Here is a 22,549-nt window from a genome sequence, read left to right as displayed (position 1 = left end):
TATTTGTTTTGGTTACCTCTGTATTGAGGGAGAAGTTTCTTTTGGTTCTGCTGTACAGTGTCACAGTACAGCATTTGTTAGAGATCGATATCATAGCAATTACGAATACAGTTCTGAAATCAGATTTCAAAGTAGGGTTGGTGACCTTCCTAATAGCAGTAGTTCCCTCTTTGGATGCTTGCTCATGGCCAATCCACAATAGGGTATGTGGTCATCCAGTACCTCAGTGCCAGAAGTTTTTCCCCTAGCAGTACCTGTAAGGGAGTGCCTCTAGAGACCTCTGGAGTAGCTCCTCCTTGGTATGATACAAGGGGTGCTGTGCACTCTCCCCATCCTCAGTTCCTTCTTGCCACCAATGGTGGTGCACTGGAACAACCCTCCTCCAGTGTCGTCTGTTGTCTTCTCCCCACTGATAGTCATCTTTGTAGTTAGTTTACTCAGAGTAGTAGTCAGAATAGCTGGTCCCCTTCGGGCAGGGGTCTGCAACCTGAGCCTCTGGAGCTTCATGAGGCTTAGGCTCAGCACTGCCACTGCTGACTCCACTTGTGGCTTTGGAGGCTGCTGACCCTTAGGTTTGTGTGGTTTGTTTTTTTAATAGCAGCAACAACCTCTGGAGCCACTGAACAGTCAGGCAGGGGGGAAGCCGTCAGGGCTCCACACGGGGGAAGTCAGCCTGCAGAAGAGCTAGAGGGAGGGGTGGCTGAGCCTGCCCTGCCGAGCTGTGCAGCTGCTGAGGAAGCAGCCGTGGAGCAGCAATGGCAGTGCATGGGGCTTATCAGCTGAGGTAGGTAAATCCTGGGGTTGTGGGGGACAGTTTGGGGCTGAAGGGGTTAATCCTGGGATTAGGGGACTGAGTTTGCAGGATGGGGGCAGACATGGGGATTGAGGTGGGTAAAGCCTGGAGATGGGGGTTTCTAACATTTAAATTGTTCTGTGTGCACTGTTAAAATACGGGGGACAATACAGTCTGATATTTATTAAGGACTGTCTCGTATTCACGTGCATTGCAGCTCTTGAAGTATTGATTTTATTTATTTATTTATTTATTTATTTATTTATCTTTTTTGTAACTGGATTTGGAAAAAAAAGGCTCTTCTCGCTATTTTGATTGCAGACCACTGCCTTTGGTACCTCAACCTGTATGGGGACATGCCCAGTTCTCTGGGTTTAAATGCTGTGGTGCTTGCAAACGTTCTGACAGTCAGCGACACACCTGAGTTGCCTGCGCTGTCAGCAATGTGTGCAAGATTCATGAGTCCTTTAAGACTAGGAACAGGAGGTGGTGCTTTCAGCTTTCTGCACTCCTGATGAGTTAGCCTTAACCTCAGCACTGCTGCCCGGATTGGAGTCAGCGCCAGGTACTGAGGTCTTGGTGGACAGTGCATTGACAGTATCGTCCTACTGTTGGCGTTGTGCTCTGGAGCTAGCCTCGGGCCCCGTGAAGCAGCAGAGGAAGCTAAGTAAGGTGCTGCTCAGCACCATTGTGGGGGTGGGGGGAAGAAACGGGGAAAATGGGACATAAGCACAAGTCTGTGTCAGGCAACTCCCAGGCCTGGTCTACACAGGGGCTGAAAGTCAATCCCAGATACACAATTCTAGCCACACCATTTGTGTGATTAGAATCAATGTATCAATCGACTGTTGGGCCTTTACATAGAAAGGGACTTTTTGGGCTCGCACCGACATCCCTTACTCCATGTGATAGCATGGAAACATCAGGGTTGGTAGTCAAGCAGTTTTTTTTGTTTCCTCTTCCCACATGGCAAAATCAAACTCCAGAAGATCAGTTTCAGTGGGTTGATGTTCCTGTTAAGCACACAGAAGCCCCCAGTCTCTGAGCTCACAGGGCCTGACTCAGGCAGAGTGGAGCACCCCAGCCCACTCTGCCCTGCCCTCCTCAAACATGAGCAGAAATTCCAAGTCACATCCAAGTGCCCTCCACACCAGAGGCACTGCAGGCTTCTCCGGAGTCAGTACCAGCATTCCAGGTCTTTCTGATTTCTGTTTTCTTAGGGCAAACCTGCACTTGGCACAACAAGGTCCCCTCCACACTGTCACTGTACTGCGCACAGAGAAGTATCCAGGTGCTGCTTACTGGCTCATGATGACTGGAAGTCAACCTGGGAAAGACTAGCTGAGCTAACTCTCCTTAGACTGTGGGACTCAGTTCACTGATGCAGGAGTACATACCCTCAGAGGCACATGCCTTATGCATCAAATGAGAGCAATGACCCTGAGGATCCATAAGGCCCAACTGGAACGTCAGCCTATATGAGCAGTACCGGCTTCTTCAAGGGCACCCTTCTTCCTGATTGTCAGCAGGTTCTACACATCACAGTCTGGCACTGTTTAAGAGGCGTTAGACATATATCACTGGCCACAGGTTTCCACAGACTTGCAGACCACAGTTGCTCTATAAACAACTGGGTTCAGAGCCAGTCCAGGTCCTCAACACCAAACTTTATCCCAGAGTGGCTAGGACTCCCAGCGCACCTCTACAATTGTCCAGGCAGCACTTGAATGCTAACCCATTTTTCATCTGATGTGCCCTGTTGGTACCAGACCAGCTCCTGCATTGATGGCACTGCAGCTGGTGCAAAAGCACCAGGTTCTTCTTCGAGTGGTCCCCATGGGTGCTCCACATTAGGTGTCGGGCTCACCCCAGCGCCGCCCATCCGAGAGTTCTGGCTGTATCTCATTGGGTCGTGCATGCACCGATGCATGTCGGCTCTTTGTGTGCTTTCGGTCACATGCACAATCGGGTCCATGCCAGTTCCTCTCAACCACCAACAGCTGCAGATGGAATTCGCTTCGGCTCCAACGCCTAAGACAGATAAACAAGTTCCTAGTTCATTATCAGTTTTTCGTTAGGTTCGTTCTCTTAAACTGTTTAAAGTTCTGTACGTAGTTTTTATTCAAAAAAAAAAAAGAGGAGAGAGAGAGAGAGAGGAGGCAGCCACCCTCCACAGACTGAATCTTACCTGTTTTACTAGCTATTAGTAGCTGTTAAGTGTCTGAGAAATGACAGGGTTTAAGAAATGTGACTGGTGCCATGAAGCTATGCCTGCCTCCGACAGCCATAGCAAGTGTATTTGCTGTTTGGGAGAGACCCATGTCCCGCAGAAACGTTCTCACTGCTCCGAGCTGATGGTCAGAGCAAGGAAGGACAGGGAGATGAGGCTAAAAATGATTCTATTTGACAAGGCTCTTCAGCTTGAGTCGTTGGAGATGACCCATGGGGAAGGGTCCTCAGGGTTGCATAAGAGGAAGGTGACCTCTGTGACCTCTGCATAAGAACAAGAAGATATCTCCCACTCGATCCTTGCCAGTATTATCTGAGCAGGATGAGTGAGGCATGGGGCTGAGAAGCGCTTGCTGTCCAGGGCAGCGCAAAGGCCGCAGAACATAACAGTGCCTGGGGCTCAGACCAGCAAGGAGTTGGCACCGAGGACCCGGCAGGCACCGAGACTCCTGGCACCAAGTGCACCGAAACCAGAGGTTCCGGCATAGGCTCCGACGGTGCCGGAGGTTGCGGCCCTTGCGGAACTGCAGGCAGAGGCACCGGGCATGGCACCGAGGGCACTGACACCCGCGCCGAGATCTCAGGCACCGGATGCATCAGCACCGACCACGCAGCCACGTATGCTGGATAAGGCAAGGGATAAGACCCAGCACCAAGGTCCATCACTAGACCTTCTTTTGATGCTGCTCTCATCCAGTTCTCCGCCTGAGGTGTGCATCACGGAACAGCCAGCAACCCCTCCAGCCTTCCTGAGACCTCCATCTCCATTTTACGTCCACCTTCTCCCTGGCTTAGGCATCTCTTGCTGGTTGCCTCAGAGGAGCTGCATGAGCATCTCCACTGATGTCCACATCATCTAGGAGATCATGCTCCTCTCGGTGCTATGCATACAGGTGTCAATCATGGGCCAGATCTCCATCATTGGCTCCCTGCCCTTGCTACTACAGTCACTCGTATCATAGTGAACATCACTGGCACTGGGGCTCAAGGTCACAGGATAGATCCCCACTCCAACCTTCATTGCACAGACATTTCTATCCTCTTCCTCTAAACAGAGCATACATGTCTCCACTGGGAATGGGTCCAGAGTCCTTAGACCTTCCCCTGAAATCCCTAAGTTAGCAGACACAGGAAGTGTCCGAGGAACAAGGGGAAGCATATCACACCGATGCCTCCTCGTCCTCCCCAGATGAAGCAGTTGTTCCAGGGGATATATCTCCCCCAGATGATCTCAAGCAATTTGAAGAGCCCTTTAACAGGGTAGCACAGACCCAAGACATACAGATTGCGGAGGTTAAGGGGAAACAGCATAAGCTTCTCAAAAACCTGAGACCCCTCCCCTCATCATCGAAAATTGCCATCCCGCTAGATGAAGCTATTATGGAGGCCGCCACAAACATATGGCAGACCCCAGCCTCCATTTCAACTACAAACAAGCAGGCAGACAAAAAGTACTTTGTCCCATCCAGGGGGATGGAGTTCTTTTTCAACCACCCCCACAACCAAATTCCCTTGTGGTGGAGTCTTCTCAGCACAGATCGAAGACACCACAATACAAATCCACGGGGCCAGACAAAGACACAAAAAAGCTGGACTTATTTGGAAGGAAGGTATATTCCTCTTCCACCCTGTTGCTGTGCATGGGCAATTATGCCACCCACCTTTCAAACCATAATTTTGACAACTATATGAGACTTACCTCATTCATGGACTTCCTCCTGGACTATAAGAAACCAGTCCTGAAGGCGATAGTCCAGGAAGGCTACATGGCCTCACGTACAGGTGTCCAAATTGCCTTAGACGTGGTGGACACAGCAGCTTGCTCTACAGCCACTGCAGTGGTGATGCATGCAGAATCGTGGCTCCAAACACCTGGCATCCCCAAGGACCCGCAATCAAAAATCATAGACCTCCTATTCAATAGGGAAAAGCTGTTTGCTGACTCTACAGACTCAGTCCTCCACTCCAGCAAGGACTTGAACTACGCTGAGAATGCTGGGAATGTACACCCCTCCTTACAGGAGGAAAAGATTTTATTCACAACGAAAATGCTACACCTACCATGCCCAGCGCCCACAATACCAGCAAGGCTACAATCGAGGACACCACCACCAACAGCAACAACAGAAGACACCTAGGTGATGTCCCCAGCAAGGCCACGCATCGGCAGCGCAGATCCGTAGGCAGCAAGTTTGACTGCTATGTTGAGGACCGTGACACCACAAACATCGTTCAGTGCCATTCACAGTATATGTTTCGCCACCGACTCAGACCATTCTACCATCAATGGCAAACTATCACTACAGACAAAGGGGTATTGGAAATCATTGCCATGGGGTACGCCATCACATTTTGATCCATGCCCCCACCAAAACCCCTTACCCAGTCCCTCTTCAGGGACCCCTCTCACAGGATGATGCTAAAGCAGGAGGTAGACCACCTCATATCCATAGAGGCAGTGGAAAGAGTCCCGGACTAGTTTCAAGGGAGAGGATTTTACTCCCGACATTTTCTCAGAGAAGAAAGCAGGAGGCTGGAGACCAATCCTGGACCTACAGGTTCTCAATCATTGTCTCCGCAAACAGTGTTTCAAGATGACCACAATCGCTTCCATAGTCATGGCACTGGACGATGGGGACTGGTTCACGGCCCTCGACTTACAAGATGAGTATTCTCACATAACAATTCACCCAGCACATAGCCACCAATGCTCCCAGCACCAACGTGTTCTCTGCGTGCTAAAGAACTGTGTCCCCCATGCTCTGCACTGAGCTCATCGGTGCCGACACAAGTAACAGAGCATGGAAAAGTGAGGAGTAAATCCTCCCGTGCACATCACAGGGATGCCCTGCACCAGTGGTCTGTATCACCGATTTCTGTCATGTCACAGATTTCTTTGGGATGCTACTCCAGGTCTCCTTACCACGCTATGAGGTCACCATCCCCAGTGTTGGGGCCGCATTCCTCCCCACTGGCGCAAAGTCCGGACCAGAAGGTGACAGAGTAGTGACAGATCTAGGTCACTGCCTCAGCACAGCGGGCGTTCTCATTCCCACTCATCATATGAACGTGTCTATGAACGCTATTCCCGTGCTCGTCATTTCTACCATTCTCCATGCTGTGCAATGCTTCGGAACTATGAGTGGCATCGGTCTTCCAAGCAAGTGCATGAGTGGACAGAATACCCAGCAGTGAGGTTTCAGTGGCATCCTGGTCTCCTAGCCCCTCTTCCGTGCCTCCACTTCAGCTGACCACCCAACCATTCTCTCCACTGTTGGGAGAGGAAGAGGCTCAGTTTTCAAAGGTTGACTTCCCTCCAGGCCCTGCTTCACCACATGATCCATGCTCATCATCACCAGATGAGGCAGTCATTCTGGGCAACATCTCTCCCCCTAGTGACCTCCGGGAATTTCAGGACTTGTTTCGGAGGGTGGCAAAATCCCAGAGGATTCAGCTAGCAGAGTTGCCTGAGAAGAGACAGGGGTTGCTGAAGAACTTAAGGTCCCCTGTCTCCACCAAAATCACCATCCCACTGGACGAGGCTATCGTAGAGGCGGCCAACAATATCTGGCAAACACCTGCATCTACGCCAGCCACTAACAAAAGAGTGGACAAAAAGTATTTCGTCCCTTCTACGGGTATAGAGTACTTATTTACCCACCTGCAGCCTAACACTTTGGTGGTGGAATCCTTGCTACAGAGAGTGAAGGTCCCACAATATAAGGTCCTGGATGGAAACTCAAAATGATTGGACTTATTTGGGTGAAAAGTCTATTCGTCCTCCACTCTGTTGCATATGGCGAACTATGCTGCGCACTTGTCCAATCACAACTTCAACAAGTACTCAAGCTTACGCCCATGTCTACACTAGCCCAAAACTTTGAAATGGCCATGCAAATGCAGCCGTGGCACTTTGAAATTGACACTGCTCACCAGCGCGCGGCTCGTCCAGACGGGGCTCCTTTTCGAAAGGACCCCAGCGACTTCGAAGTCCCCTTATTCGTATGAGCAGATGGGAATAAGGGGACTTCGAAGTAGCCAGGGGCATTTCGAAAAGGAGCCGTGCGCCGGCAAGCCACGTCAATTTCGAAGTGCTGTGGCTGCCCACATGCTAATGAGGTGCTGAATATGTATTGCAGCACTTCATTAGTAAACTTTGAAATGGCCATTTGTATGGCCATTTTGAAGTTTTGGGCTAGTGTAGACACAGCCTACATCACTTATGGAGTGCTTGCGTGACTCTAAGAAGTCCTTGTTGAAGGTCATAGTACAAGAAGGCTATGCAGCCTCCAGGGCTAGCGTTTAGATTGCCCTCGATGTGCCCAACACGGTAGCTCGCTCCATGGCCATAGTCATGAGAAGGGCTTCATGGTTGCAATCTGTGGGCATCCCCAAAGAGCTTCAGTCTAAAGTTGAGGACCTGCCCTTTGATAAATAGAAGCTCTTTGCTGAAAATACGGATGTGATGTTCCATTCGATTAAGGACTTGTGCACTACCATCCAGACTTTGGGTATGTACACACCGCCGTTTAGAAGTAGGCGATATGGGCCTTATCAGAGGACGTACTCCCAACCTTTCTAGAGGCAGTACCAGTCCAAACAATGTGAACAGCCCAGGTCTTCCCAGAGGCCACTTAGGCGAAGGCATACACAGCCTCATGGCCAGCAACAACAGCCGAGGCAACAAGTTTGACGGTGTCATCTTCGAGAGCTGAACCTCCCTTGAGCTAGTAGCTTCATCCTTCTCTCGGACACTGTTCCACCACTGCTTGCAACCATTTTCCAATCAATGGTCCAAAATCACAACAGACAGATGGGTGCTAGAGATGGTGGCTGCAGGTTAAGTGATCCTGTTTTGCAGCACCCCTCCCACCACTCCACCAAGCACACCCCTCTTCAAGGACTCCTCACACAAAGTCATGTTACGGCAGGAGGTAGACCACCTTCTCCCCATAGGGGCGATAGAGCTGGTGCCAGAGGAATTCAGAGGAAGAGGTTTCTGCTCCTGTTACTTTCTCACACAAAAGAAATCCAGAGGGTGGAGACCCATTCTGGACCTTCACAATCTAAATCGCCATTTGCAAAAATAGCGGTTCAAAATGGTCACATTGGCCTTCATAATTCTTGCGCTGGAACAAGGTGTTTGGTTCGCAGTTCTTGATCTATCAGATGCTTACTTTCATGTCACCATCCACCCCCTACATAGGTGATTTCTTCGCTCTGTGGTGGAGGAGGACCACTTCCACTACTGGCTGCTATCCTGTGGTCTGGCTATGGCTCCCAGGGTATTTTCTAAAACCGTCACAGTGGTGGCAGCTCATCTGCGCCACCTGGACATTATCATCTTTCCATACTGTAGCACCCCTAGTGTTTGGGCGGTCCTCAGGAAGAAGCCGGTATGGGAGGGGTCTGCATCTTATAATCGAGGTTTCCAACAAATGATTGATAGAATGAATAAAATCACACCCACTAGAAAAAACACTACTCCCTGAGGGGTTTCCAGGTCCCGATAATTTGTTAAAATGACCCAGGGATTGGGGAGTGTGTGTGATGGTACTGTCTACCACCATGACTACCAGAGTGGGGACAGTTATCGGCCAGTGTGTATTATTTTCTATTTCTTGGGGTGCCCCCGAGCCACCCCTCCACTTAGCATTTCTAACTAAATAACGGGCCGCCTCCTTGTCTGCCGGATCCAAGCCACATTGAAGCACCATCCTTCCCAGCCAAAGGGCGAGTGGCTCCCTGGGCGCCCTTGACGTGGTGTCTAAAAAATCATTCCGTTTCCCAGGGGTCCGAGTTCTATAAACTACTTTAGAGGTGGTGTGTCCTTGGGCATCTATTTCCATCCGGGTGACGGTGATAAGGAGAGCCTCCAAAGGTACTTTTCTGGCTCACGTGGCACCTCTAGAGGTTCCCCAGACGTAGGGGCGTCTGTCATCAATAGGGATGGAAGTGGGGAACACACTCCTGATGGCTGTGAGGGTGCTGAGGGATAGGAAGGTGGAGGTTCTATCTCGCTGGAACCCTGAGGTTCCCCGGAAACTCCCCCAAACCTGGCCAAGAAGGCTCTGGAAGAGAGGGTAGACTCTAGGGTCTCTATTCGGGATAGGGCTACAAAGAACTTCCTGACCAACACCCCCAACACTTTGGCGGAGTCATAGGTGTCAGCCTGTAGTTTGCGCTCAGTACGAACTCCGTGAACCTCATTAATGGTCTCTACCAATAAGTGGTGGGGCTGCCCATTAGTTCTCAACTCAGGGCACAGGTGAAAAGGTCCCTTTTGGACTCCTGCCTTTTCCAAACACTTCAAAAGAGCCTTATATGCATGTTTCTGATCTTCTTCAGGCTTTAGGGGCTTTTGAATGCCCTCTAGTTTTACTTGGTGACTCTCTGCGGAGGGGCAGAACCGAGCGGTTGGGTGGAAGCTTAAAATACAACCCAAAGCCGCTGGTGATAAATTTACTAAGTACTTTTTGTCATCCCCAGAATCAAACAACTGTCCCTTCACATGAGCATCGGTGGGGCCCTGGATTTGATGGTGTTGGGCGTGATGGAACAATTCATCAGGCCCCTTGCAGCGGGGATCCTCCCAAGTGCATCCTGTCCGTGATGCCACGTAGCACCCCCGAGTGTTCGGGCAGTCCTCGGGAGGAAGCTGGTATGGGAGGGGTCTGTGTCTTATAATCGAGGTTTCCAACAAATGATTAATAGAATGAATAAAATCACACCCACTAGAAAAACCACTACTCCCTGAGGGGTTTCCAGGTCCCAATAATTTGTTAAAATGACCCAGGGATTGGGGATTGTGTTATTCATTAAACCCTTATAAATTAATTTTAGAGGTAATAAAATTCTTAGTATTTCTTAATGATTAAACAAGATAACTTTATTGAACTGTTTCAACTTATTAAGTAAACTGTACCTTTTACAGAATAATCTATGCTTGCTTATACTTACAGTTGAATACTTACAGTTCCTATGAACATGAGAAGTAACATATTATATGCAGCGGATACGAATGCGAAGGCCTTAGTTACACCTGGTGTACCAGGGAAGGTGGTTAATCGGGTGATCAGTCCGTCAACCGGCACGGGGAAATGCGTGCACTCTACCTCCCTGAGTGCTGGTTGGGCGGGGTCTTATATACCCCGAGGGGCCCTTCCCCTCCCACCAGGGATGGGGTGATGGAAATGTGCCAATGAGGGGAAGCAATTTGGGTGACGTGCTGTGGTCTTGCTTCAAGGCCCTAGAGACTGCTGGCAGGTGCACAGCTCTCCTTTTTTGGCACCAAGATCTCTAGCTCTCCTGTCAAAACAGAAAGTGGTAAGGGGGCCCAGGCCGAGTGCGTGGCAATGCCTGCCTCGCAAGCAGGGCCAGGCCAAATGCAGACACTAATTCAACACATACCTAGACGACTGCCTCAAAAAAGGACCATCCTGGGAGGAGGTCAATACGATGATCTGGGTCACCAAGGCCCCCTTCATTGCTCTGGGCCTTCTGATAAGCAAGCAAAAGTTGACTCTAGAACTGACCCAGGACATATAATTTATCAGGGCAATGTTGAACTCTACCACCACCTGCGCGTATCTGCCATCTCTCCGCTTTCGTGCCATCCAGAACCTTGTTCACATGGTGTTGATGGGTCCATAGGTGCAGATCATAATGTGCTTATGTCTCATGGGTCACATGGCCACCACTATGTATGTGGTGCAAAACGCATGGTTGCATTTCTGATGTTTTCAACTCTGGATAGTAACCATTTACAGACCAGTACACTGAAACCCACTCGAATGGGTGACAGTGCCAACCGATGCGTGCAATTCTCTACAATGGTGGACGGTGCCTGACAATTTGTTGGCAGGAGTCCCCTTTCAATGACCACAGCCCAAGGCTCTCATAATGACAGACGCCTCCTTGTTGGGCTGGGGAGTGCTCCTCAATGGACAATCCGTGTAAGGTCAATGGTCTGCAGCAGGATCGACCCTGCATATAAACCTACTAGAACTCAGGGCGGTACACGATGCCTGCAAGCTTTTTCTATTGAGCATTCATGCCATGCCCGTCAAAGTCCTCACAAACAATGTCACTACAAAGTACTACATCAGCCACCAAGGGGGAGCCCGTTCTTGGTCCCTCTGTGCGGAAGCCATCTGCCTATGAAACAGGTGCATCTGCAAGGGAATAACACTAACTGCACGTTATCTACCTGGGGTCAACAATACGGAGGCAGATGCACTGAGCAGGCACTTTTTGCCAGATCACAAGTGGGAGATCTGCAGAGACATCCCGCTCGTGGTGTTCCATTGGTGGGGGTTTCCAGCCATGGACCTGTTCATGATGCACGACAGTCGCCAGTGCGAGCTATACTGCTCCAGAGTGGGCCTGGGACCACACTCTTTAAGTGATGCGTTCCTGATCAGCTGGAGGGGCCCACTACTCTACACATTCCCACCGACAGTGTTGATCCCCAGAGTCTTACAGAAGATCAATGGGGATGGAGCACAGCTCATACTTGCCGGCATGGGTGCGTCAGCACTAGTTTCTGGTCCTGTGCAGAAGGTCACTACAGGAGCCTCGTCTCCTACCCTGTCCTGTAGATCTGCTGCCACAGGAGAAGGGAACGACCCTACATCCACAGCCACACACCCTACACCTCACAGCTTGATTGATTGCTGGTTCAATGCGGCGGAGAATCATTGTTCGTACAAGGTGTTCGTACAAGCAGTCCTCATTCAGAGTAGGCGGAAGAATACATGAAAAACATTGTGCGAAATGTCAACGATTCATCACGTGGTGCTCAAAGAGACAACTAGCACCAGATGAGACACAAATTCACTTGGTACTCGACTACTTACTAGAGCTAAAAAGTCAAGGTCTAGCACTGGTGTCCTTAAAGGTACATTTGGCTGCTATATCGGCCTTTAGACATACAGTAAATGGCACGTCGGCCTTTGTGCACCCAGTGACAGCATGATTCCTCAAAGGCCTAGCGAACATGTAACCACCAAGGTAGCTGGTAGCGCCACCTTGCAGCCTGGATCTGGTCCTAGAGACATTGTTGAGAGGCCCATTTGAACCCTTGGCTACAACTTAGTTCAAATTGCTGGCACAAAAGACCACCTTCCTTTTTGTAATCACGTCAGCCCAAAGGGTGAGCGAGCTATCGGCACTCTTGCCGACCCCGCCATACATGATCTTCAACAAGCACAGGGTGCGACTTAGGTTGCGTCCCCGCTTCATCCCTAAGATCGCCTCTGAATTTTATGTCAACAAGCCAATAGTGCTCCCAGCATTCTACCCTAAGCCACATGCTTCAGCATGGGAAGTGCAGTTGCATTCTTTGGACATTAGAAGAGCCTTGGCCTTCTACACTGACAGGACCAAGCTCTTTTGGAAGACTGAGGCACTGATGGTGTCCATAGCCCATCATTCTAAAGGTGAGGCAATTTCCTTGCAAAGATTCTCTAACCCTATCACTTCCTGCATCAGAACCTGCTACTCACTGAGGGGTGTGTCCTTGCCATACCAACCGAGGACATATTCAATGAGAGCGATGGCAGCATCGATGGTGCCCTTCAGAGTCCCCCTTTGCAATATCTGCAGGGCAGTGACCTGGGCATCCTATGACACTGTGGAAACACTACGCCATCCACTGATAGATGACTGAGAATACCTCCTTGTCCACAGTGGTGGTGTCTGTCCCGGACAAGACCTAAATCCAGTACTCAGCTCCTAGTTTCCCAGGGACCACTGCTACTCAGTCACCTAAGGTGGAGCACCATGGGGACACTCAAAGAAGAAAGAGGAGTTACTCACCTTCGTGCAGAAACAATGGTTCTTTGAGATGTGTCCCCATGGGTGCTCCACCACTCACCCTTGCTCCCCGCTTCAGATTTTTCTTTGTGCTTTATGTTTCAGATCCGGAGCGGTTTCAAGGATGTGGGTCAAGCTGGACCCATGCACGTGATGAAAAGAGTGTGAAGAGGAGCCGCACTTGTGCGGCCCGGCAGAAATGGCTATCAAGATCTCCAATCTGTGGTGCCAGGGTGAGCCTGACACCTAAGGTTGAGCACCCACGGGGATGCATCTCAAAGAACCATCGTTACTGCACGAAGGCGAGTAACTTCTCTTTCATGTCTATGCTCAGTGTCTGGTTTGTAAGACACTCGTTTCTTCCTCTCCATTCAGTGAAAACATGCTCATTTAAGTATTAGTAAACCAAGTGAACCGGAGTGGGTTTAAACATTCAGACAATGGGACAAATGTTGTAATTCATTAACATCAGTGCAAGTTCGTCAGTTTGATCTACTGTCTGTGCCCAATACACTCAAACTCCTTGACTGACTTTCATACATAACTGAGTTAGAAATATGCTGGGTTTGACTGAAAACAGCTCTCAGATAACACACAAGCATCAATGGCAGATTTTAACCCTCAGGGCACTAGCAGCTGGTAGCAAGTTTGCCCTACCCTGATAACCTATGGGTTAAGCCAGGGAAGGGGTGTTAGATCAGAGGCCACTGTTCCAGGGCTCTGGCTCAGGTTTCACTCTAAAAATACGTCCAAGTTTAGGACAGGTCCACACTAGACCTGAAAGTTGATCCTAGATATGCAATTCCAGCGAAGATAATTGGGTAGCTGGAATCGACTTATCTAGGCTTATGTGGCTGTCCTCACTGAGTGAGGCTGACAGGAGAAACTCTCCTTTCAATCTCCCTTACTTCTCATGATAATGAGGAGTACAGGGGTTGACTGTCGAGCCCCAGTAGTTTGATTTCACAGGTCCCCACTAGGTGCACAAAATCAAACCCGAAAGATCAACCCTGAATGGGTCAATCTCCCTTGGAGAGGATAAAAATAGCTACATGAGTAACACTTCCATGGCCTTGCTTACACATACCAGATTAAGGCTTAAATGTGCCAGTGTGGTCACACGCCAGAGCTGGGGGAGAGTTCTCTCAGCATGTTAAAAAAACCACTGCTGTGAGGGGTGTGGCTAACAGTGGAGGGATTCTGGGTACACTGGCTCTGCCCAGTTCTGTAACTTGGGGGTGAGGTGTGATGTCTAAGCAAGAAAGTTTCAGCACAGTAACTTGACAGCATGGACAACTCCAGTAAGTCACTGTAGCTGGGTGTGACTTTACATGCCTATGGCCATGTCTACACTAGCCCAAATCTTCCAAGTGGCCATTTTGAAGGTTACTAATGAGGTGCTGAAATGCATATTCAGCGCTTCATTAGCATGCTGCCAGCCGCAGCTCTTTGAAATTGCTGCTTTTCACTGCCACGCGGCTCGTCCAGATGGGGCTCCTTTTCAAAAGGACCCCGCCAACTTCAAAATCCCCATATTCCTATCTGCTCCTAGGAATAAGGGGATTTTGAAGTTGGTGGGATCCCCCTCTGGATGAGCCCCACGGCAGCGAAAAGCAGCAACTTTGAAGACCCGCGGCTGGCAGCATGCTAATGAGGTGATGAATATTTATTTCAGCACCTCATTAGTAACCTTCAAAATGGCCATTTCGAAGATTTGGGTTAGTGTAGACATAGCCTATGGGGCAGAAGAGGAAGGATGTAGTATGTCAGGTAAAAGAGAAGGCGTCTGTTCTTACACCCCCTGAGCTGCTTTTCCCACTATCTTCTATCGGAGCTGTGTTTATTTAGAAGTATACAACACATGTCTGAAACACCACACAATGGGCTCAGAAATAACCAGCCTAAACCTGCAAGAGAAATAGCAAATTATTTAACAATGAATTAGCTGCTCTCCTTCAGGTGGCCAAAAACCTACCAGCCCTCTTCAAGAAAACAGATGTGCTGTAAAGCAAGGGTGGGCAAAATATGGCCCATAAACCAGCAGCTTTGTGTGGCCACCATGGCACTTGGGCAGCCTGCCTGCCTGTCTGACTGTCTCCTGCACCAACAGCCAGCAGCTGCCTATGCTGATGTCTCTTGGTCAGAGCCTGCACCTGGCATCTGCTCCTACACCCTAACCCTTGCCTCTGTTTACAATTCCCTCCTGCACCCTACCTCCCACCCAAACCCTGACCCCTCTTACACCTTTGCCCCAGGCCAGAACCTCCTCCTGCACTCAAATGCCCTCCCAGACCACACACCCTTTCCATTAACATAATAGAAAAAAGGGGCCTGTGATGACTTGCCAAAATACTTGGAGTGGTGCCTTGGGAAAATTAGTGCCCTCCCTGCCTTAGGGTGTGGCCCACAGGAGCCATTTCCATGCACAGAATTCAGCCTCTGGCAAAGCCCTTGGACCACCCTCTCCCGCACCCCCTTTTTTAAATCCAGTGGATTAATAATCAGCAGTCTACCGCCATGGTTCAGCACCAGTGTTCCCTGTCAGCTGAGCATTTGGGTGGCTGCCCAGGAGAGGTTCAGGCCAGCTGATCAGTAGTGCATCCACAGCCACCCATCGTCAGCAGCATGTGTTTCTATGGGGGCGGGGGGGGGGGTGCACAGCCACACATGCCTGGGTGCACATAACAAAACTTATTCCACCCCGGATGGAGAAATGAGAACGGATCCTGCACAGCACTGGCAGTAAACAGTACAGCCATTCTGTGGGAGGCAGTGCCAAAACCCCACCCCCACCAGGCTGTAGCCCAATTCCAGGTTGCAGTTTGGCTGGATCTGGCCCCTGAGGCCAGCAATGGGGCATGAGGTGGGGAGCCCTGAGCCCCATGGACAGATCAGGCAAGCTGGGGCCAGATCCAGCCTTTGGACTTTGTCTGGCAAGAGCCGGAAACAGCAGCACTGCCAACATCAGCTGTGCCACTGCCGCTGCACTTCCTTCTGCCCCAGCTGCGGGACGACAGCTCATGGCTCCCAGGAGAGGTTCCCCTGCCCCCAACCTCTCCCAAGCAGCAACCTCCCCCCTGCCCCAGCAAGCTGCTTTGAGCGATAGGAATGCTGGCCAATCAGAGCAATGGGAGGGCAGTGCCTGAGAGAAACAGGGATAAATTTCTCTAGGGATGGGTTCTTCACACTGCTGTTCCCCCCCTGCTGGGGTGGTGTGGGGGAGCGGGGGAGCAGCTGTGCTGCGCAGAGGCAAGTGCCCCTTCCCATCGCCCAGACTCCCCCAGCCCACTCCTGCCCCTCCACTCCTGCCCAGACTGCCCCTCCGCGCACCCTGGTCCTGTACCTGCCCTCCCAGACAAAGCCCCACCCCCCCATTGTCCGTCCTGCTCCTGTACCTGCCCTTCCACTCAGATTCCTCCCCCCCCCCCCAGCCTATTCCTGCACCCACTCTCCCACCCTTGGGAGCTTCCTCCCACACCTGAACCCTGCTATTTTGTAGTCCTACCCTGGTCCTCAGAAGAGTTAATTTGAACCACATTCCCTGTCCCCCATTTCTTCACCCCACTACCTGGGGCGATGGGGCATGAGGGGTGTGAGGAGGCTCAGTCAAGGGACACATCAGGCAGGATTTTGTGGCATTGCTCTTACTTCTCATATTTCTCCAGCCCCTGATTTTTCTGTGGGTCAGTGACCCCGACCCAAAAAATTCTACACCTCTGATTTAGGGCATGTAAATCCCATCTGCTTAAATTGATGCTGTTGTACCTCAGAGTGCCTGTGTGACTTCATGTCTGACTCCGATCGCGTACTAGGTTTACTGTTGTACCACTCTATTACCTTGATGTAACTATGTTTGATACTCATCTGTGTGAGATGGGAATGGTGCTAGGCTTATGATACCATGGACTCAGTTTCTGTGTAGTTGTGTCAAGAATAAATTATTGCCCCATGTCTTTATGTGTTACCCCTTATCAGCTATTGTGCCATGGGACACAGAAGCCCCTTTGGTAAGGCTCCAAAGATGCAACAGTACCAACAGCACAAACATGCAAAATTAAATGCGCCTACTTTAATTTAAGCCTTGTGTCTCATAACAAAACACATCAGCCAGAAAAATGAATCTGAATTAACTAAAGGTGAAAATTTGAAATGACATAAACTGTATTAAACCCTTGTGTGAGCACAGTCAAAATAGCTCAGTTTCTGATTTTGTTCATGCTATGGCCTCTGGTAAGGCTGGGTACTAGAGATGACAATTAATCATAGAATGCTAGGACTGGAAGGGAGCTTGAGGTCATCAAGTCTCGCCCCTGGCCCTCTTGGCAGGACCAAAGTACTGTCTAGACCATCCCTGATAGACATTTACCTACCCACATCTCCAGTGATGGTGATTCCACACCCTCCCTAGGCAATTTATTCCAGTGTTTGACCACCCTGACAGTGAGAAACTTTTTCTTAATGTCCAATCTAAACCTCCCTTGCTGCCGTTTAAGCCCATTGCTTCTTGTTCTCTCCTCAGAGGCCAAGAAGCAGTTTTCTCCCTCCTCCTTATGACACCCTTTTAGATACTTGAAAACTGCTATCATGTTCCCTCTTAATCTTCTTTTTTCCAAACTAAACAAGCCCAATTCTTTCAGCCTTCCTTCACAGGTCTCTAGCCCTTTGATCATTCTTGTTGCCCTTTTCTGGACCCTTTCCAATTTCTCCACATCTTCCTTGAAATGCGGCACCCAGAACTGGACACAATACTCCAGCTAAAGCCTAACCAGCGCAGAGTAGAGTGGAATAGTTGTTTTACTAGGTAAATGGTTGTTTTACTAGGGTGTGTGTGTGTTTGTTTGTTTTAGTGCTGACTCCTGTCCCACAGGTTCTGGACAAAAGCCACTAAAATAGCCCCTAAGTGGTTGATCCCTGTCAACCTGAGTTGGATTTGAACCCATCCTTTACAATCCACCCCCATCCCCATTTATAATAAGGCTTCCCCTCCCCACTCCTTGTTTCCAGTGAAAATGAATTAAAAATTGACCAGGTAAAAGGGCACATCTAAACAGGCAGTGCTCCCCAATGTCATTTTTCTAATAGAAATCTAGTAAACCAAATACAAATTTCATCCAAGTTTAATTTTTTCCAACTCCTTTATTGTCCCATTCTATCCTTTAAATACTGAGGATCACATGCTTTTTTGGCTACAAATCTCCACTTGCTTCAATCAGGTTTAATAAAGGAATCAAAATGGACGTATTGTGTAAATGGAGTTGTGAAGGGCAGTGTAATTGATATTTAATATTAGCCATTTATACTGACATCTTGAAAGAGCTCAAAATCCTTATAAGTAATCAGAGTCACAGAAATGCAGCCACCTCTGGAAATGAAGATAGCAGTAAGCTGCCTTATTGCACACCCAGGGAAAGAGAGGAAATGTTGTCCAAGTCAATGATGAAAATCCCTACTCCAAGCAACATTTAGACCTTGTTATACACGGCATCTCATTTCTGAGAAGCATTTCAGTTCCCTTTTAGTGTGGTCATTTTACTTCCTTCATTCTTGAATTTCAACTAACTTTTAATGACTGAAACTTGAATTTTTTGGTGGTGACAGCAGAAGATAAAACCTGTGTGTACACCAGTGCTGCAGAAGCTGAAGGAGAAATGCTGAGCATTCCATCCCTTCTACTCAGAACAGTAATTAATAGCATTCTGGGAAAACGCTTTCCTCCTCTGTCACCAGACATCAGCTGGTGGGTGACAGTATGGTATAAAATAGCCTTCCCATTTAGAAAGAACAGCTGTCACAGAGGGAGCAAGTAACTCAGCACAGAAGAGATGGTGACAAGGACTGACTCTGTGGGTGCTCTCAGCTGTGGCATCCACAGAAAAAAATAGTGGGTGCTCAGCACCTACTAGAAGCCCCACAGATGAGTGCTTCCCACCCCAGCTCTCTCTTCTGCTGGCAGCCCCACCAGTCACTATTCTTCCCTCATAGTGTCGCCGGTGCACTGTGGATCAGCTGTTCAGCAGCATGCAGGAGGCACTGACGGGGAAGATTAGAGGGCAGGAAGAGGGGGGGTTGGGGATGGGTACTTCGGGATGGTGATTCTTAACTTGCTTTTTCCTTTTAAAAACCACTGAACAGTGATACTGTATAAGTCTGGGCTTTACAAATGGAAAACTTCAAAAAGGGATTTTGGTGTCTCACTCCCTGTTCCCTTTGTAATCTCAGCCTGAGCACTTTCAAAACGCTTGCACAGAAAATTATTTTAGTATTTCATTTGGTTATTAAATCTGGCATAAAAAGCATCCAGACCTACAATGTTAGCTGTTCACAGATGATAGGTGAGCAGATGGGAGCCCTTAAGCTGGAGTTTTCCAAGAAGGAGAGCATCCCATTCTACAGAAGTAAGTAGGGATTGTAGATGCTCACTGTGTTTGATACACACACCCACCCACAATCAAAGAGTACAAGAAAGGAGATAAACCCTGACTGGTCAGGGAGTGACTCAGTGTCTATGACTATGGCTATACTAAACATCAAAAGTAGATTGCAGATATGAAATTTTAGCTACACCAATTGCATAGTTAAAATCAACATATCTGTGCTCAGCTAATGTGTCTGTCTTTACAGGGGAAGGTTAATGGGAGAGGTTCTCCCTTCAACCTTCCTTACTCCTTGCATCTTGCAATGAGTACAGGGGTTGACTGTGACCCCTGAGAGCTCAATTTCATGTGTCCAAAATAGACATGGGAATTGAACCCTGGCAGGTCGATCTTCTGTCATAGTGTAGATGTTGCCTATGAGAGGACACCTGTGAGTCTGTGGAACTTTAGGAGCACTTGGAACCCAAAAGCTGCGGTCCCCAAAATTAGTGAAGCCTTTGGAAAATGTAAACCTGACATTATTCCACGCCCCCCCTCCAACCAAAAAAAGAAAAACCAGCAAAGTAGGGGGTTTTTTGCTCTAGATTTTTTTTTAGGTTAACACAGCAGTTATTCCAGTCTCAGAGAATCAACACGGGTTCCTTAAGCATTAGTCCTATAATAAGAGTGCTCACTAACTCCCATGGGACTTGTGTATGCATCAGTCGTGGTTTCAATTATAATGCTAGGAAATGCTATGCACAAAGTGGAAATATTCACTAGTATTTTTTTAATAGTTCTCTATGTGGCCAGGTTTGTTAGCGCTGTCTTCCTATGCTACATCCTTTAGTGTCCTGGCTGCAGCCTCCACTGTGAAGGCTGCAATGGAGATCTGCCTCTTTACTTCTTCCCAGGCTTTGCGCTGATCTGCTTTGTTGTCAATATCAAACATGGCATCGTAGATTCCTGGGAATGACTCTCCAGCGTACTTGTTGCGACTGCTTGGAGCAAAAATAATGTGTCTGTTGGGAAAGAGAAAAAAGATTGAAGTAGGGAAGAGAGATATGAAGGAGAACAAGGGGAGCTACTGAGACACAGCTGTGGGGAATTCCTAATTTTAAAAAAACAGCAATTTTTGTTCTAATAAAATTTATTTTCAATTGATTTACCATCATTTGCCCTTTCAGTACATTTTGATTCCATTTTTTGACCAAAATGAAAAACTTTTGGCTCTCCCATTTCATTGGAAAATGAAAAATGTTTGCCCCAGCTGAATTTTTCTGCTTACATGAAATAGCAGTGCACTTTGAATGATGCCAAAGCCTGAGCTGTCCAAAGAGTCACACTATGTGCAAACAAACCAATTTGACAAGCTCTAGCTGAAACTCTCACAAGTACAAGGAAGGAGTTAGCACTGGAAGGATGAATGGCTGCTTGCTGGAATGCTAGTATATCTGAGGAGACCTGAAAGCTATTTAGCTTACAAGGAGCTAAAGACTGGCTTTGAACTGCTGTGTGTCCTGAATTTGGCCAGAGGGTCACATCACTGGCACCCCTTGTTTCAAGTAAGTGGCTACTGCAATGAATCTGAAGCACTGGGGCAAAATGAGGCATAGCTATAGTGGTGTTGACATCAAAGAGGTAAACTGGTCCATCACCATAACTTTATGACCATATATCTTACAAATACAATGCACCCTCCTTGTGAGACAGAATAGTATTGCTGTATTCAAGCGCAAAACCCTCCTGAGACATAAGCAAACCTTCTTGGCTGATAACGATGGTCCAGTGGTTAGTGCACTAGCAACAGGCTTGTGTCCAATCCCTGCTGCACCATGTGTCCTGTGTAACCTTGGATGTGTCACTTAGCCTCTTTGTGTCTAAGTTTTCCATTTGTAAAAACACGGCAATAATAGTCCTTCCCTACTTCACAGGGATGTTGTGAGAATAAATGTGTTAAAGATTTCAAAGCCCTTCACAATTTAAGAGCAAAAGTTAGAGACATTTAATACCATTAAAAGCACAATCCTACAACCAGCAGGGGAAGCCCAATAGCTCAAATTATGGTGTTGAGCTACTTAAAAAATCACAACCTCAGTATCTTTTGGCTCCCTTTTCTTCTCCATCACCAGGAAGGATGGAATCAGCAGGACAATGTCCTCACACTGCTGTAACCTGGACAGCTATTTCATTTTACTGCTTTAGCACTGTCCTAATTAGTGTTTCTTGTAACCAAGCACTTTTGGGCTACGTCTACACATGAACGCTACATCGAAGTAGCTTATTTCGATGTAGCAACATCGAAATAGCCTATTTCGATGAATAACGTCTACACGTCCTCCAGGGCTGGCAATGTCGACGTTCAACGTCGACGTTGCACAGCACCACATCAAAATAGGCGCTGCGAGGGAACGTCTACACGCCAAAGGAGCACACATCGAAATAAGGGTGCCAGGAACAGCTGCAGACAGGGTCACAGGGCGCTTCCGGGACAACAGCTAGCCACTCCCTTAAAGGGCCCCTCCCAGACACATGCAGCCTGCACAGCACGCGGTCTGCAGAGCCATAGGCATGGACACCTTGAGTGACGCAGTCATGAACGCCCAGCAGCAGCAGCAGCAGCAGCCAGAGGTCCACACAGCTGCCCCTGCAGGAGCAGCGCTCGCCCTGCTCGATGCCATGCAGGAGGCAGCTGATCACATCCTTGCCACAGAGGAGGAGCTGCCCGCAGGGGAGAAGGACGCAACCCTCAACCCTGCAGCACCCCGCCGCGCCCCCCCCGCCCCCCCGGCCGCACACGCCGCCGGCTGTGGAGCTACCCCATGAGCACCAACTGGTGGGAGCGGCTGGTGCTCGGAGAGTGGGACGACGACCGCTGGCTCCAGAACTTTCGGATGAGCCAGCAGACATTTCTGGAGCTATGCCAGTGGCTCACCCCCACACTAAGGCACCAGGACACCTTCATACGGCGTGCCCTCAGCGTCGAGAAATGGGTCGGCATCGCTGTCTGGAAGCTGGCCACTCCAGACAGCTACCGATCTGTGGGACAGCAGTTTGGCGTCGGCAAGGCCACCGTCGGGGATGTCCTCATGGAGGTAAAAGGACCCACGGGGGGAAGGGGAGGAAGCCCTGGCAGGGGAGGGGAGGGGGGCCCTGGCAGGGGAGGGCAACACACACCCTGCACACCCCTCATTGGTGCTCTCCCATGTGCTTCCCCTGCAGGTCGTCCGTGCCATCAATGCCCTGCTCCTCCACAGGCTCGTGAGGCTTGGGGACCCAGATGCCGCCATCGCGGGCTTTGCCACCCTGGGCTTCCCCAGTTGCTTCGGGGCTCTGGATGGGACTCTCATCCCCATCC

General features: G+C 49.2%; 1 protein-coding gene across 1 annotated transcript in view; it reads right to left on the bottom strand.

The window, feature by feature from the left end:
* Positions 1 to 17,954: 17,954 nt before the first annotated feature.
* NAALAD2 (N-acetylated alpha-linked acidic dipeptidase 2) overlaps positions 17,955 to 22,549 on the bottom strand; it is a 64,927-nt gene continuing 60,332 nt past the window's right edge. The window contains exon 19 of the mRNA XM_074983970.1: positions 17,955 to 20,213. Within this exon, the coding sequence (XP_074840071.1) occupies positions 20,024 to 20,213 (190 nt within the window). The 3' untranslated portion in view covers positions 17,955 to 20,023. The remainder of the gene's footprint in view (positions 20,214 to 22,549) is intronic.

Source organism: Carettochelys insculpta, chromosome 1 (assembly GCF_033958435.1).
Source record: "Carettochelys insculpta isolate YL-2023 chromosome 1, ASM3395843v1, whole genome shotgun sequence".
NCBI classification, from domain to species: Eukaryota; Metazoa; Chordata; order Testudines; family Carettochelyidae; genus Carettochelys; species Carettochelys insculpta.
This window is presented reverse-complemented; position numbering and strand designations above follow the sequence as displayed.